The following is a 15,672-nucleotide window of genomic DNA, read 5'->3' as shown; positions in this document are numbered from 1 at the left end:
CTTCATCTCTTGGATACTCTTGTAACCTCCCATTAAAGTGGTTGTTTATGGTGATTTAATCAACTTCTATATGATTCAATCACCTCTTTGATGTCTAGATTCATCCTCTTGAAACTTCATCCTTGGCTATAAAATTAGCTTGGTTATTCTTCATTGTTGATACACATCATACACAAAAAACTAGCTAAACACATTTGTTCTTTGGGCATAAGTTTATATGACTCCACCTCTCATCCAAAAGTGTCTTTGAGTGAGAGTGGTGTGTAACCTAAGGGAACGTACCGGCGATACAATGTGCACCCCGGTTGCGCCGGAATTCGTTTTCAAAGGCAGGGACGAAGTCACGCCACACCATCTTCCTTTTGATCAAACTATTGCATTATTCATTCTATTATTCGTAGCCTTTGAAACACATATTTTACAACATATAATTCATGGAAAAGTTCATAAGATAGAATTGCAAACATGAGTACATATTATCTTTATGAGCAAGAGATTGAACATGCATGACATTGTGAGCAACTAACTTGATAAATATATTTATGCCCATACTTATGAGATATTCCAATTTAAAATGAATGCAAGAGGAACACTTGACTTGATACATGACATTGCCAAAATAATTTTTGTTTAAAAGACGCAATAGAATTAATTAAAGGTTGTTGGACGATTAATTTTATGCCCCCATATGCAAGGATTAGGGGGAGATATTATTCATTCCTTTAAATTATGTAATCCTTGCGCAAAAAACAATAAAATACTTTGATGGTCAGTTTGATAAATACATTAACTTAAATATCAACATTTATTTGATAGAGGTGGCCACGCGATAATTAATCTTTAGTATGATACCATCTCGGAGATAGATATGAACAATTGTACTATCATTGACTATATACTAGTTGTAAATGCTCCCATTAAAATTTATGTCCCAGAAGGACAATATCAGTTGTTAAACGACCAAGGAGACGCCTAAAGTGTGGTAGATTAATAGACACCTATAGATAATATGAATTTTTTTTAAAAAGAAAGGAGCAACTGTTGACAATGACAGATTTGATGAAGTGATAAACTTCATTAGATAACTAGAAGCATCATGTTTAGTAAAATTGAAATTTACCATATTTATATAAAGACTCCAGAAGAGTATGAAATGTCCAACAAGATTAGCATGTATCAAGATCATACTTTATACTCCAGCAGAGCGTAATTAAGTTATTATTATCGATCAAGTACTACTTGATTGTCTTTCCAAGTGAAGAAACATATGCATAATAGTGTTTTTATTTCACATTATATTCATGGTCATGCATAAAATATATCTGATAAGGTGATCACAGAATTGGAAAACTAATCATATATCACTACAAGAATCAGGTCAAATAACGACGGACCAGTTTCGACGGACCTGAAAATTCGTCGGAAAAATCGATATTTCCGACAGATTTAATTTCCGTCGGACAATTCCGACGAATTAAAAAAACCCGTCGGAAATCCGTCGGTAATTTCTGACGGAAAATAAATCTGTCGGAATAATTGGACATTCCGACGGAATATTCCATCGGAGAAGGTAATTTCCGACGGAACAATATTCCGTCACAAAAATCCGTTAGGAAAAAAAAATATTTTCGGAGTATTTAACCTCTAACCCTAATCCTTCTAGCCGCCCTTTTTTTTTCCCTCACTTCTCTTTCCTCTTCTTTCTCTCTCCTTAATCCTCCTCCTTTCCTTTCTTCTCTTTCTCTCTCCTCATCCCCTCCGTCCGCCCTTCTCTCGTCTTCTCTTTCCTCTCTTTCTCTCTTTCTCTCTCATCCCTCCTCCTTTCATCTCCTCTTTCACCTCCTACCACCACCAACAACAACAATACCATAAAGACCAAGCAACAACAACGAAGACGACTACAACAACACCGAAGACGACTACAACAACACCGGCGACCACAACAAGAACGACGACCAAAACAAGAACGGCGACCACGTACATGCGCATAGATCTAGTTAATTTTTTATGAAATTGTGATGTTAATTTATAAATTTTATTAGATGATTGTATAATTATATATATCCTTTAATTTTTGTGGTTTAATTAACGTTTTTTTAGTTTTCTTTATGAAATTCTTGCTAAATATGTAGACTATTGGTTTTGATTTATTTGTGTGGTGTTTTTCGATTTTTTTGTCTCAATTTTCATATTTTTGGGTTGATTTTCGATTATTGGGGTTATTTTCAGTTTTTTTTTGCTAAGTTTTGTGTTTTTTGGGGTTTATTTTTGGTGTGGTGGTGTTAAAAGGTGGGAAGGGGCTAGGGTGGGTGTCGGTGGCGGTGTTTGAAGGTGGATTAGTGGCTGCTGTGGGTGTTTTTTGTGTCGGTGGTGTCGATGGTGGTGTTTAATGGTGGGATAGGGGCTGCGGTAGGTGGTTTGCTTAGGTTGGGGGGTTTGGTTTGGGTGGGCTGTTGAAGTTCGGGTTTAGGGTTTGGGTGGGCTGTTGAAGTTTGGGTTGGGTGGTAGATCTGGTGGTTGTGGGTGGGGTGGTAAATTTGGGGTTTGTGGGTGGGGTGGTAGATCTGGTGGTTGTGGGTGGTGGGGTGGTTCCGGACTGCTGATACGAGTTAGGGGTTGGTGGTTGTGGCGGTGTCTGATGTTGGGTTTTTTGGTGGTAAGAGGTGGTGATACGCCGTGCCAGTGGTGGCGCGACGTATTTTTTATTTAAATTTCAGAAAAGCAATTTCCGACAGAAATTCCGTCGGAAATTTTCGACGGAATTGAATCCGTCGGAAAATTCCGGCGGATTGTTGCAGTACCTGAAAATATTTTTCCGGCGGGAAATTCCGTCGGAATAGTGTTTCCGACGGAATTTTCATCGGAAAAGTTCATTTTTCCTACAACTATTTTTCCGACAACCTCTTCCGACGGAAACCCTATTTCCGACGGATTTAAGGGTGTTTCCGACGGAATTTTTACGTCGGAATTTAGCCTATTTCTAGTAGTGTATATAGTTTAAATTCAAAAAGTGATTGAATATGAAAAAAAAATTAAATAGGCCATCCGGGTTTAATGAATACCCGTTATGAGAATCTGAAATTTCATTTGATACGAAAGAAATTATGTGCTGACGCTATCTCAATGATAGATATATGAAATGAATTGAATGACAAGACATAACATTGGGATTGAGATACATTTGAATTGTGATTTTAATAGTTTGTCTCGACGAAAAATCTCAAGAGACTATATATATATATATATATATATTAGTTTCTAACAACTTTGTATGGGCATATGTAATGGGTGGTCAGAAGTTCACCAGGATAGTTTATATTTTGTTCGGTTTTAGGTGAGCAGAAGCTCACTGTATTAGGTGACTGAAAGCTCACTAAGGCTACTTGTATGTTAAATTTTTGAGTAACTAATATCTCATTATTAAAGTCTGTTGATGATCCAGAAGATCACTGTCTAGTGAATTACATACAAGTGAATTATACTTATATAACAATCTCTTGATTATTGGGGCTATTATCAGTCAGCACAAGAATAAAGGTAAAAAATGATGAACAACTGCACAATATACTCTCCCCCCATGGATAATATTCTCCAGAAGAGATAAATTTTATTGAATATGATCTTCCTTGTGAAATGAATTATTTTGCAAATTTATATACTAAGTTGGTCAAGAATTTTTGATGCCCCTATATATGAGTTATTTTACCAACTTAGGGGGAGAAGAGTTAGCATAAGTTGGCAAAATCAAAAACTTGATGATCCCTATAATGTAAGTTTGAAAAGTTGTATGCCAACTATTGTCTACATATTATCAAGATATGTTGCACATTTATGATTTGATTTGTATTTAGTTATGACTCATGTTGCATAAAATTGAAGATACATTTTGGTCATATTAAATATATGCATGTATACACTGAGATAAAATCTTGTCAATTATACTTGAATCACTACACCTGAAGTGTAGGTTGTATGATCAGTTCCAAAATAAAGATATGTCTAATATATATGACATATGGCAAGATAGTGCAGTTAACACTAATAGTGTAATAGTATATAAATACCATAGTGTATGAAATACCCTAAAAGTGGTATAGATATCTGAATTATTACAATAGATGGCCTATGATGTAAGAAAGTTATGATGGTACCAATAAAAAAAATGTATTCAGATATCATTGTAAAATAGCATGCAAGTGACAATTAAATTTCAAAGTATATTAATGATACCGGTATACAATGGAACCAATAATATGCATATGCATAAAGAGTGGATTTGAAATTGTGGGATCTAAAATTATTGTCCACTCTGATGTCGACACATTGATAACAATCAAAACTTATCAAGGACTAGAAGTCCAACAAAATGTGAATAAGGATGATTATAACTTTGTCATGGATGGACCAAAAGTCTAGCAAAAATAAATGGATTTTAAAATCTACACTATATAGTGTTTTGCATTTTGAGTCTTAAATTTATGTGTATGTTTGAGTCATAGGTAAATTATCATTACTCATTGCATGTGGAGGAAGTCATTAGATGCCCGCACCATTCATTATGCATATTTTGTTCAATTGCATCATCCATATATGCCATGAATTATACATCTCATATTACATATTCTAGTTTTCATACAATAATCGTGGTATATGTGAATGGTTGTGTAAAATATGATATGACGAGTTTACAATTATGATGAAGGCTTACAAGGAGAAATTTGTACTCAGATGGGCTTATAGTTATGATGACGATTTAAAAACATGTTATGAATCATGCTTGAGAAGTTCGTTCTCGAAGATCTTATATACAATTTATTCAAATATTTAGCCCTTCAGTTTTTATATTTTGAATATCACAATGTTGAAGTTACTTTCAAACTCCCGAAGAATATTGATGACTAAATTATTAACTTCTTAACCTGAAGTTTGAGTATGTAAAAGTTAATTAGATTTTGTATTCATTGGATAACACAGTTACAAAATGTCTTAAAACAAAAAATAACAATGAGATATTTTATGTTACAATCTTATAGTGAGAATAAACTTCTTATAATCCAGAAGAATCATGAGCAAGTTATATGATTACTTACAATACATTGTATTACTAATAATCCATAAGATTGTACAATGATGTTGATGATATTATGAGTTGCCATAGATTATGATCAATATTTGATTATCAATATATATAGCTACTCTATATGACCTCCAGAAGAAGACATAAGTTAATGGTTATGGCTACTTGAAACACAAATATCAAATATATAATTCGGTAAATGGAGCACATGTTTTTTTGTGTTATTTTCACAAGTATGAATGAATGAAGATGTCTCTCACATTGAAGATTTGAAGATTCAAGTTCAGCTAGGATCAGCTATTAAGAATCGGAATGTTATCCTACCACAAGTGCATTGCGCAAGTTACCCGAAGGCATCAGATGACTTGGAAGAGTTCAAGTTATGCATTCATCAGGGGGGAGAAAATACGCGTTGCACTTTTTTTCCCTTAACCATGGTTTTTCCCCATGTTGGGTTTTCCTGGTAAGGTTTTTAATGAGGCAACATCAAAAGGCGTATCACGAAAGTGTTGTACTCTTTTTCCTTCACTAGGTTTTTATCCCAAAGGGTTTTTCCTAGTAAGGTTTTAACGAGGCACACTATTTGACAATGGTCATCCAAGGGGGAGTGTTATATAATACTTCGTATATATATTGGTGGATGCCCATTATATCCTTAGGGTTATTCAGGAATGTTCTAGATACTATTGTTCCCCAAGCAAGCCCTAATTATATCACATGTATAAATATATGTATACTCCCACATATTATTGAATAAGAATACACAATTAATCTCTCCCAAATTCTCTCTATATTCCATTAATTTATAACAATCCACTTTTTTTTTTTTTTTTTTTTTTTTTTTTTTTTTTTTTTTTTTTTTTTTTTTGAGGAAATAGAACCACTCAATTTAAATTTGATTTAATTCATTATGTTGTTTTTTCTCATATTTTTAGAGAAGCTAATTGTGCTGCTCATACTACGGCTCACTTTGCCCTTCTTGAGTACTCTGCTAAAGTGTGGGTTGGGAGTAGGGGTGTCAATTCGAATGATCAGATCGGGCCTGATATGGTCAGGTTGGGTCAGGTCAATTTTTAAAGTTAAGTCATACTCACGCGAGCCTAAATCTGAATCGGATATTTTTCGAATCGGTTTCAGATTGGGTCAGATCGGGTGTGCTTTTGACACCTCTAGTTGGGAGTTGTCCAAGTGTGGTAGAAGATGTAGTTGCTTTGATTTTTGCTTGAGTATTAATAATAACTAGCCTTCTGGCCCGTGCAATGCACGGATTGTTTATAGGTATATAATATAATTTTTAATTTTATAATATGTTTTTTATTGGAAAATGAATAGTTTATAAAGGAGAAAAGGAGGTGAAAATTGAATGTAATTGTAGAAGATATTAAGTTGAGGGAAAGTGAACCAAACATTCATTCATGTATTGAATTAAAGCTAGTGTATTGTTTTTAATATGAGAAAGGTTAAAAGAGATGACATGTGGCATTGATGAAAAATATAATTTACATGTGGCATTATGAGAATAATGGTTTGTGTTTTTAAATACTAAAGTATATATTAGTTATTTGGTCGGCTTTCCTCAAATAAAAAAAAAATATTGAGTGATGGTTGAATTTAGGTGACGTTCCTCTCATTCCATTACCTGTCTATCCATTTTTTTTTTCTTGTTGAGTTCAAAATACAGGTTTGCCCAATGCCAAGTGGATGAAGGTGCACCCACAAACTCAGGTATATCACTTGGCAAAAACTTATTCTGATCATTGTCCGATTTTAATTGATACTGGCTGTCGTATTCGTAATTTAAATTATCCTTTTAGATGCAAAGAGGCATGGTTGGAAAACCCTAATTTTGATGATTTTTTTTTACCAATTCTTGGAGAAAAGGGGATAATTTTTATGACTCCAAAAATTGCTTCACCACGGATGTTAAAATTTGGAATAAATTGGTCTTTAATAAAACCATTCAATCGAAAAATAGGCTTATTGCTCGAATTCATGGGATTCAAAAAATTTTATGTACAAGGCATTCTTCCTTCCTAATTAATCTCGAAAAATCTCTTTTAAAGGAATTAAATGATGTCCTAAAAATTGAAAGAATTTCTTGGGCACAAAAGGCGTGAGTTGATTGGAGAAAGTTTGGGGATTGGAACACTAAATATTTTCATATTTTAGTTAAGATCAAAAACTGTAGAAGCAAGATTTTATGTCTTAAGGATGATAATGGGGCTTGGATTCATGATCAAAATAAACTCAAAGCTATGTGTGTCAATTACTTTAGGGATATTTTTGAATCATCAAAGCAAAACAGCCAGCCTAAGAATATTAATTTTGTGCCGAATGCTATTGTTAATGAAGCGGATTTAATGTATCTTGCTAGTGAAGTAACTAGCAAGGAAATTAAAAATGCTTTAGATATGATGGCTCATATGAAAAGTCCGGGCCCGGATGGTATTCAACTTAAATTCTTCCAAAAATATTGGGATGTGATGGGTAGTTCTATTGTTAATCTTGTGCTTAACTGCTTTAGGGAAGGAAATATTCCTACTTATATTAATGAGTCGTATATTTGTCTTATCCCTAAAGTAGAGCAACCGGAAAAAATGAATGATTTTAGACTGAAAGGCTTATGCAATTCCATTAATAAACTTATCACTAAAGTCATTGCTAATAGGATTAAACCTTTGTTAGGAGATTTAATTAATCCGGTGCAATAAAGCTTCATAGAGGGTAGAAGTATCGATGAGAATGTGATGGTCATTAAAGAAATTGCTCATTTTTTTAAAAAAGCAAGCAAGAAATATCTTATGGCCTTCAAAATCGATATTTCTAAAGCTTATGATAGCTTGGAATGGGGGTTTATTAGAGAAACTTTATTAGGCCTTAATTTTCCCATTGACCTTGTTAATTTAATTCTTAGTTGTATTACTACACCTTTGATTTCTATTTTATGGAATGGTGAGGTGACTAATAGTTTTACTCCTTCTAGAGGAATTAGACAAGGTGACCTTCTCTCTTCTTATATTTTTGTTCTTTTCCTTGAGAGATTATCTCTAATGATTGAACAAGAAGTAAGGGAAGGTAATTGGATTCCGATTAAAATTGATAGTGAGGTCAGTATTTCCCATCTTTTCTATGCTGATGATGTCTTTCTTTTCGGTAGGGCCTCGGTTAATAATGTGGAAGTAATTAAGAAGGTTCTTCTTAATTTTGGGTCCAAGTCGGGTCTATTCATTAGTCCTACTAAATCCAAAGTTATTTTCCCCCCTAAGATGTGTCTCTCTCTTAAGAGAGCAATCCTTGATTCTTCTGACATCAAGGGTGCTCCTTCGTTTGGGAAATATCTAGGGGTTAACATTAGCCCTAATAGACTTAGGAAGGCGGATTGTATGGATCCTCTCATTAAAACTAAAAATAGAATTAAAGGGTGGCAAGCTAATCTCCTTAATATGGCCGGTAGATGTACCTTAATTAAATTCGTTCTTAACTCTTATCCTTTATATGTGATGCAAACTACTTTGCTTCCTACTGCTATTTTAAATGACTTGGAAAAGAGTTGTAGACGCTTTTCATGGAACAAGGTAGATAAAACTCACTATCTCCCTAGGACTAGTTGGGAAAAGGTTTGCCTTCCTTCGGGATTGGGGGGATTAGGAATGCAAAACTTAAAAAATTGGAATCTTGCTTTTATGGCTAAACTTGGGTGGAGGATTATTCATGAACCGGATAAACTTTGGATTAAAATTCTTCGTGCTAGATATTTTAAGAGATCTTCTTTCCTTAATAGTATTCCTTCCACTAATGATTCTCCCCTTTGGAGAGATATTCTTAAAGGCAAGGAATTACTCATGAAGGGATCTCCTATAGAATTGGGAACGGGAAGGACATTTGTCTTTGGTATCACCATTGGGTGGGTGACAAACCTATCTATTTGACCTTGGACAACCCGATTCCTAATTTTATGGCCCATTGGAGTGTTGATTATATTATTGAAAATGGTAAATGGAACACTCGTAGGATTAAACACATTATTCCCGAACACCTTTGTCGCCTCATTGAAAGCATCCCTTTACCTAGTGTAGCTAGGGTAGAGGATACCCTTTGTTGGGGAATTGAGTCCAACGACAAATTTAACATTCATAGTGCGTATAAATTGGCCTCTAATTTTACTGCCCACCCATCGTTTCCCTCTATTAATTGGAAGAAAATTTGGAATATTCTTATTCCTTTTAAGTACAAAATGCTTTTTTGGAATGCTTGCCACCAAATCCTCCCTACGGCTACTACTCTTGCTATTAGGATTGCTGATTTCGATCCCATTTGTACTAGATGCAAGTTAGGGGAGGAAAGCCACCTACATTTGTTTCGTGATTGCATCAACTCCAGAACCTTGTGGTCTAGAATTTTCGATCTAAAAAAATGGATAAGGACTTCAATTTTCAAATTTTTTATAATGTTAATTGGGAAGGATGGATGAATTATAACATGAATATGAGTAATAGTTGGAAGGTGGTTTTTTCGGTTGCTCTTTGGCATCTTTGGAGAGCTAGGAATTACACGATTTTCCAACTTGCTATTGTTCACCCTCTAACTCTGTTTAACAGATATAAGCTAGATTTGGATGCTACTCTTAATGTTTTTCAGGGGAAAGGGAAAATTCCAGCCATTTTGATCCGTGAAACAAGGTGGCAAAGGCCTCAAGGAACCACCGTCAAAATTAATACTGATGGTGCTTGGGAATGGAGGAGGAAGGACAAATCTGGAGCTGCTGCTGTTGCTCGTACTGCTGATGGAGATTGGCTCTTTGGAAAAGCGTGGCAGACAAATGCTGGTAGTGCGACACAGGCAGAACTGATGGCTATATGTGGTGGAATGCAAATGGGAGTAGACGCAGGGTTAAAGGACGTCTTGATTGAAACATATGCCCTTTCTCTCAAATCTATCATTGAGGGTGTTGAGAAAAATGGAACACATGAATTCGTGGCTATTCTCAGAGATATGCAAAGTTTGCTTGCTAAGGGTTGCAAATTTTCTTTCAACTATGTTCCAAGAGAAGCCAACAGAGTGGCCTATTACCTTGCATAGATTGGAAAAGATTTGGAATCAGGAGCTAATTTTTATGATCAGCCTCCTGCTTGTGCGAAAGATGCGTATGAAGACGATCTCACAGGTAGCATTTAGCCATGATAAAAATGCTATTAGACGATGCTCACTGATGTGGTGCGATGGGAATTTGCAGAATAATATTTGTAATAGCGCTGTAGGAAACCTTTTGAGCTTTAGTTTCATCTCTTTGGTTTTGTCTAGAAGAAGTCTGATCCTTTGGATCGAAATGGATAAACTTAAAACTTGGTATTTTGGCTGTACTGTGATCTCATCTATTAATTAATTAAGTTACTTTGGTTTTTTTTTTTTTTTTTTTTTTTTTTTTTTTTTTTTTTTTAAAAAAAAAAAAAAAGCGGGTAATGATGGTCAAGTACGTGGAGTGGATGAAAGATGATGATAATTTGTACTAAAAATAAATTTTCCATAATAATTGGTTAACATATATCATAAACTAGTAAGTGGATTTTTATTTATTTTTTTTATTATTTTTTTTGTAAAAAATAATCATATCTAACAAATAAAAGTGATGCCTTAAAGTAATTTTTTAAATATCTGATCAATAATATGAATCGATTTTATTATTGAGTATTACTTTTTTTAGCCAAATCTTATATTACTCGGTTTATGATAATTTAAAAGGAGTTGGAATAATATTTAAGGTAAATGTCGTGTATGAAAGAATTATGAACACCAAATATTTTTTTTTTGTTATAAAGATAGTAATATACAAGATTTGGAATGATATTATGATAATTGTATCAAATATTCAAAAAATAAAAAAAAATTTGGTTAACAAGGGAAGAGGGGTTTTTGAGGGAAAAACAGTACCAAGATGTGGCACATGTCACTCCCGATGTCTGTTGTAGTATTAAGTTATTGATTATTGATTGATGGATCTTGTGTTAAAACATTTTAAAACGAATTTTATGATGCAAAAATTGCAATTTTTTAAAATATGTATTTCAATTATAATTTTTTTTTAGTATGTGAAAGATTAAAAATGTATCGAATAAAACTACAGAATCTTATATAATCCAAAAAAAAAATATCTAATCTGTCAAGTTTATAACCAATTGTCATGTATGTGGTGCGACATTTGGCGAGAAAGTTATATTTTTTTCCTTGAACGTACACTTGGCGAGAAGTGAAAAGCCAATATCACTGTCTTGTGACCTGATTGTGTTGACTTCGCTTAATTTATTACTCATAGTTGATTTATGGATTAGTGATATAATATGATATACGGAGTATCTAGATTTAATTTTTCTAATCAAGTCTGCTAAAGCATTAATTGATTTACAAGTTCAAAGTCTAAGCAAACAACCAAATTAAAAAATTTATCAAAATCACGAATTCTATTAACAAAAACAAAACAACAATTACAAGTCGCCGCTGTCTACATTGATGTATCGATTTAACATTTTAACATCGAATGCAACTTATACTAATCCATTGCCGCAAAATACAACGATCTCATGGACCCAACAATATATCCGGTGCACGCTGGCTAATCAAAGCCCATACAATTACATTATTAAAGGCAATAATCCATCCATCATTCCATCTTGTCAAAAATAATAGTCCTACGGATTAATGATTTTCTTTAAATATAGATCAAGAAACATAATCGAAGTTGAGCACTTGAATATTACATGGAAATAATCAAATTAACAAACTAATGTTCATGGGGTAGGTGGGTGGTAATGGATGTATTATTAACTGTTTGTGGGAGATAGAACCAATTAAGAATTTATACATGTGGGATTAGTGAAATATTAAATTAATAGTGCTCCACCAATCCCAATCTAGAATAGGAAGTGTATGTTGTACTTGTAATTAATAAGGGATGAAAGAGGCAAGTGTTGTAAGTATTTATAAACAAAGGACTAATATGAAGTATATACTATAGAGGTAATTATTGGGTGATTCGGGCCGGGCCTAAGCCTAAAAATCCAAACCATCAAATCGGGTCAGGCTAAGGTTCAAGTCGAATATGCTTGTCCAAATCCATAAATTTTGACCGGGCCTAAAATGCACGGTTTTTCGAGCCAGACCAAAATAAACCAAAAAAAAGTGTAGAATGCTTCGGGCTGAATTATTTTAAGTCCATGGCTCGCCAAATCGGGCAAGGCCGGTAGCCGAGCCCATGTTGAACAGGTTTAGTATAGAGTGATACTTTTACTTACTTACTCGGAATTTCGACATACACGATGTGGCTAGTAGCTTGGAAAGAGTTTTCATAATTGTCCTTAATATCCTATGCCTATTTGCATGGTATTTTATTACAATTATTTGAATATAGGCGATAAATATGTTTTTTTGTTGTATAATTTCATGCAATTTTTGAAACTTTTATAGAGTTAATTTACATTTATTGAGGAAGCAACAAATTAAAAAAAAGTTTTAAAAATATAATTGTTTGATATAGTTATAGAAGTTATTAGGAAGAATCAACTAAACGAGGCATTGCACAAAAATGGAGAGAGTAAATTAAAATAGATATGGAGTAGCTTTGAATATAATTGAAATGAACACAACTTTTTATTTAAGAATAATCACTCAAATTAGCCTTAATTGAGCCTTTAATTTTTTTTAAAAAACATAATAGGAAAACATGAAAGAGCTTCTCAAGCTTTTAAATGAGGGCAAATATGTAAAGAAATATTTTTAGGGGTACATATATCCGCACGCACGCTATTTATAAGAGTTCTCTCAATTTTTTTTTATTGATAGGGAAGTAATAGGAAAAAAAAAAGTAAAGAGCTTTTGGAATCATATAACTAATATATAAAACTAAACTTTTAGTCAGGCGACGAGACAACGACACTTGGTATTCTAACTTTTCGCCAAGTGTCGCGCCACGTAGGATAGAGTTATACAGAATTCAATTTGTAGGATAAAAAAGTTCGTTAAGAATTCTATTTTCAATCAAATTTGGATATAATTTTAGGATAAAATTGTTAATTTAGAGTTTTATTTTCGATAAAGTATCAATATGTACAAATTAAATTATAATTTTATTCAAAAAATAATTACATTATAACTCTCATAAATTATCATATAATTTTATTTTTTGTATCATAATATTTTTTTTGAAGCAAAGGAATTAGTTCAAAATGTACCACATCTATTATTTATAATATATACTAATCAATTAAAATAACAATACTTCAAAATCTAATATAATTTTATTAATGTGTGAAAACCTACCTATCAATCGGCTCGGATCACGAGTCATTTCGAACAGGGTCATTATTTCAAGTTACGGGTCAAGAAATATTTTCACCAATATTATTATTATTAATAGTCATTACATGCCTACTATATAGTTTAAATTGTCACAAAATTAAAACACATAATTTCCTAACTAATTTGTATCAATGATATGTTTTAAAATTTGACATATAAATTAAAAATTAATTTTAAAATTCAATAAACAACCCGGGCATCGCACGGGCACAAAACTAGTTTTTATATGAAGACAAATATGTAAACAAATACTAGGGACGATTGCACGGCTTGTTTGAATTTTTTAAAATATATATTTTTTTAATTTATTGGCTAAAAAATTGGTTATATATTTAGATAAAATTCTTAGTATCAAAAGATAATATTTTATATTTAATTATTTAAATTTAAAATTTCATTTGGAAATTTTACTTACGTGACAATTGAATCTATATCTATATACTATACTAAAACAGGGTATACTAGCTCCATGGCTGACACGTGTCCTTGTTTTAGTTTAATTAGTTTATTTTTGGTTAAAAGTTATTACGTATATATTTGTCAAAATCCTATTTTTATATATCATTGCATATTTTTTACATCTATATATTATACTAAAATAGGGTACACTACTAGGTCCAAAGCTAACACGTGATCCTTTTTTTTTTTTTTTTTTTTTTTTTTTTTTTTTTTTTAAATTGAGTTGTCTATTTTTAGAATGTACATCATTATCAAGATTCTATTGATTGCATATTATAAAATAAATGCAGGATAAATTAATATTTATGAAAAATTATATTTGCAATCTTACCCTTTCTTAAAAATAACCTCTTTTTAGACTCTAAAGTCCAACAGTTCCAACCCAGAAATTATATACTTCGTATATGTTAGGCCCTGTTCTCTTTACCTTATATAAATAATATTAAGTAAAAATAATTCCAATTCAGTAAAAATAAGTTCAGTAAAATTAATTTCAATTTAGTAAAAATAATTTCAGTTTAGTAAAAATAAGTTCACTTTAGTAAAATTCAGTTTTCTTAAAGAAGAATTATAATAGAAAATCAGTAAAAATAATTTCAGTTCAGTAAAAATAATTTAAATTCAGTAAAAATAATTTCAGCTCAGTAAAATTAAGTTCAGTTCCGTAAAAATAAGTTCAGTTCAGTAAAAATAATTTTAGCTCAGCAAAATTAAGGAGAATCAAACAGCGCCTTAGTACACAAATTTCAACTTCTTTAACCTTTTGATTTTTTTTTCCATTCACTTTCATCATACGAAGTACATAATATTTGTAAGATTGATGGAAAAGTTTCTCTAAAAAATTTCCAAGACCAACATTTAGCAATTGGTTGTAATGTTCGGGCTTTAAAACCAACTACCCGATAATGTTTCCGAGGCTGAAAGCTATATACCGGATGCTATTTCTGGGGCTCTGAACCACCTACCGGATGATGTTTTCGGGCGTCAAGACAAATACCCTAATCAAAATACAGTGAATTATAAATTATAAGGCAATTTTTTTTCACAAACTAGACATATATATGGAAAGTAAACTACCTAATTATGAAATATGACAACAATTTATGAAGTCAACCGTCAAATAAGCAACCAAAAAAAATGTTTAAGAGATGTATTTAATGTAGAATTGGCTTGAAAGATTACAGTAGACATTAACAGAAGGGGGGAAGGAGTGAAGAATCTACTGTATTAAGGAAAACGATAGTATTGATTTAAAAGAGGTTGTTTTTGTCTTGTTTTTAATTTACATATTATTAATTTTTTTTGCATTTAGGAAATTTTGTACTGCATTTAGTACTTAGCTTATGTATATAGAATATGATATATTTCACACATGAATGTTTGAATATTTTAGTTAAGTTTCTATTATAGTTTAGTAAAGATATGGTTTCAAAAAAAAAAAAAAAAATAGTTTAGTAAAGATATAATTGACTATATATTAAAGTTAGATTATCACTCAAATACACTATGTAATATACTGCCTCCACATTAACCTTAAAATATATCAACTTTAACCTCCACATTAACCTTAAAATATATCAACTTTAACCTTCACTTTAACCTTAAAATATACTATATAATATACTACCTCCATTTTAACCTTAGGAATTGTAAATGGATATAACTCGGGATAGTAAGGATAGTATTAAGTATCAAATTAATTTTATAAAAGATCGATGTTGAATAATTTTTTAATACTTTAACTATAATAAATAAATTTTTATCCTACATACATAATCCAAAAAAAT

At 32.0% G+C, this 15,672-nt stretch overlaps 2 protein-coding genes across 2 annotated transcripts; both read left to right on the top strand.

The window, feature by feature from the left end:
* Window positions 1-5,316: 5,316 nt before the first annotated feature.
* Window positions 5,317-9,006, top strand: LOC145627820 (uncharacterized). Its single transcript, XM_081680169.1, has 3 exons — window positions 5,317-5,456; window positions 6,013-6,132; window positions 7,992-9,006. The coding sequence occupies exons 1-3, from the start codon at window positions 5,317-5,319 to the stop codon at window positions 9,004-9,006; spliced, it is 1,275 nt and encodes a 424-aa protein (XP_081536295.1).
* A 550-nt stretch (window positions 9,007-9,556) lies between these two features.
* Window positions 9,557-10,156, top strand: LOC145627816 (uncharacterized). The gene has a single exon (XM_081680162.1). It carries the CDS (start codon window positions 9,557-9,559, stop codon window positions 10,154-10,156), a length of 600 nt encoding a protein of 199 aa, XP_081536288.1.
* The last annotated feature ends 5,516 nt before the right edge of the window (window positions 10,157-15,672 follow it).

Source organism: Chenopodium album, chromosome 1 (genome assembly GCF_948465745.1).
Source record: "Chenopodium album chromosome 1, dcCheAlbu1.1, whole genome shotgun sequence".
NCBI classification, from domain to species: domain Eukaryota; kingdom Viridiplantae; phylum Streptophyta; class Magnoliopsida; order Caryophyllales; family Amaranthaceae; genus Chenopodium; species Chenopodium album.
This window is presented reverse-complemented; position numbering and strand designations above follow the sequence as displayed.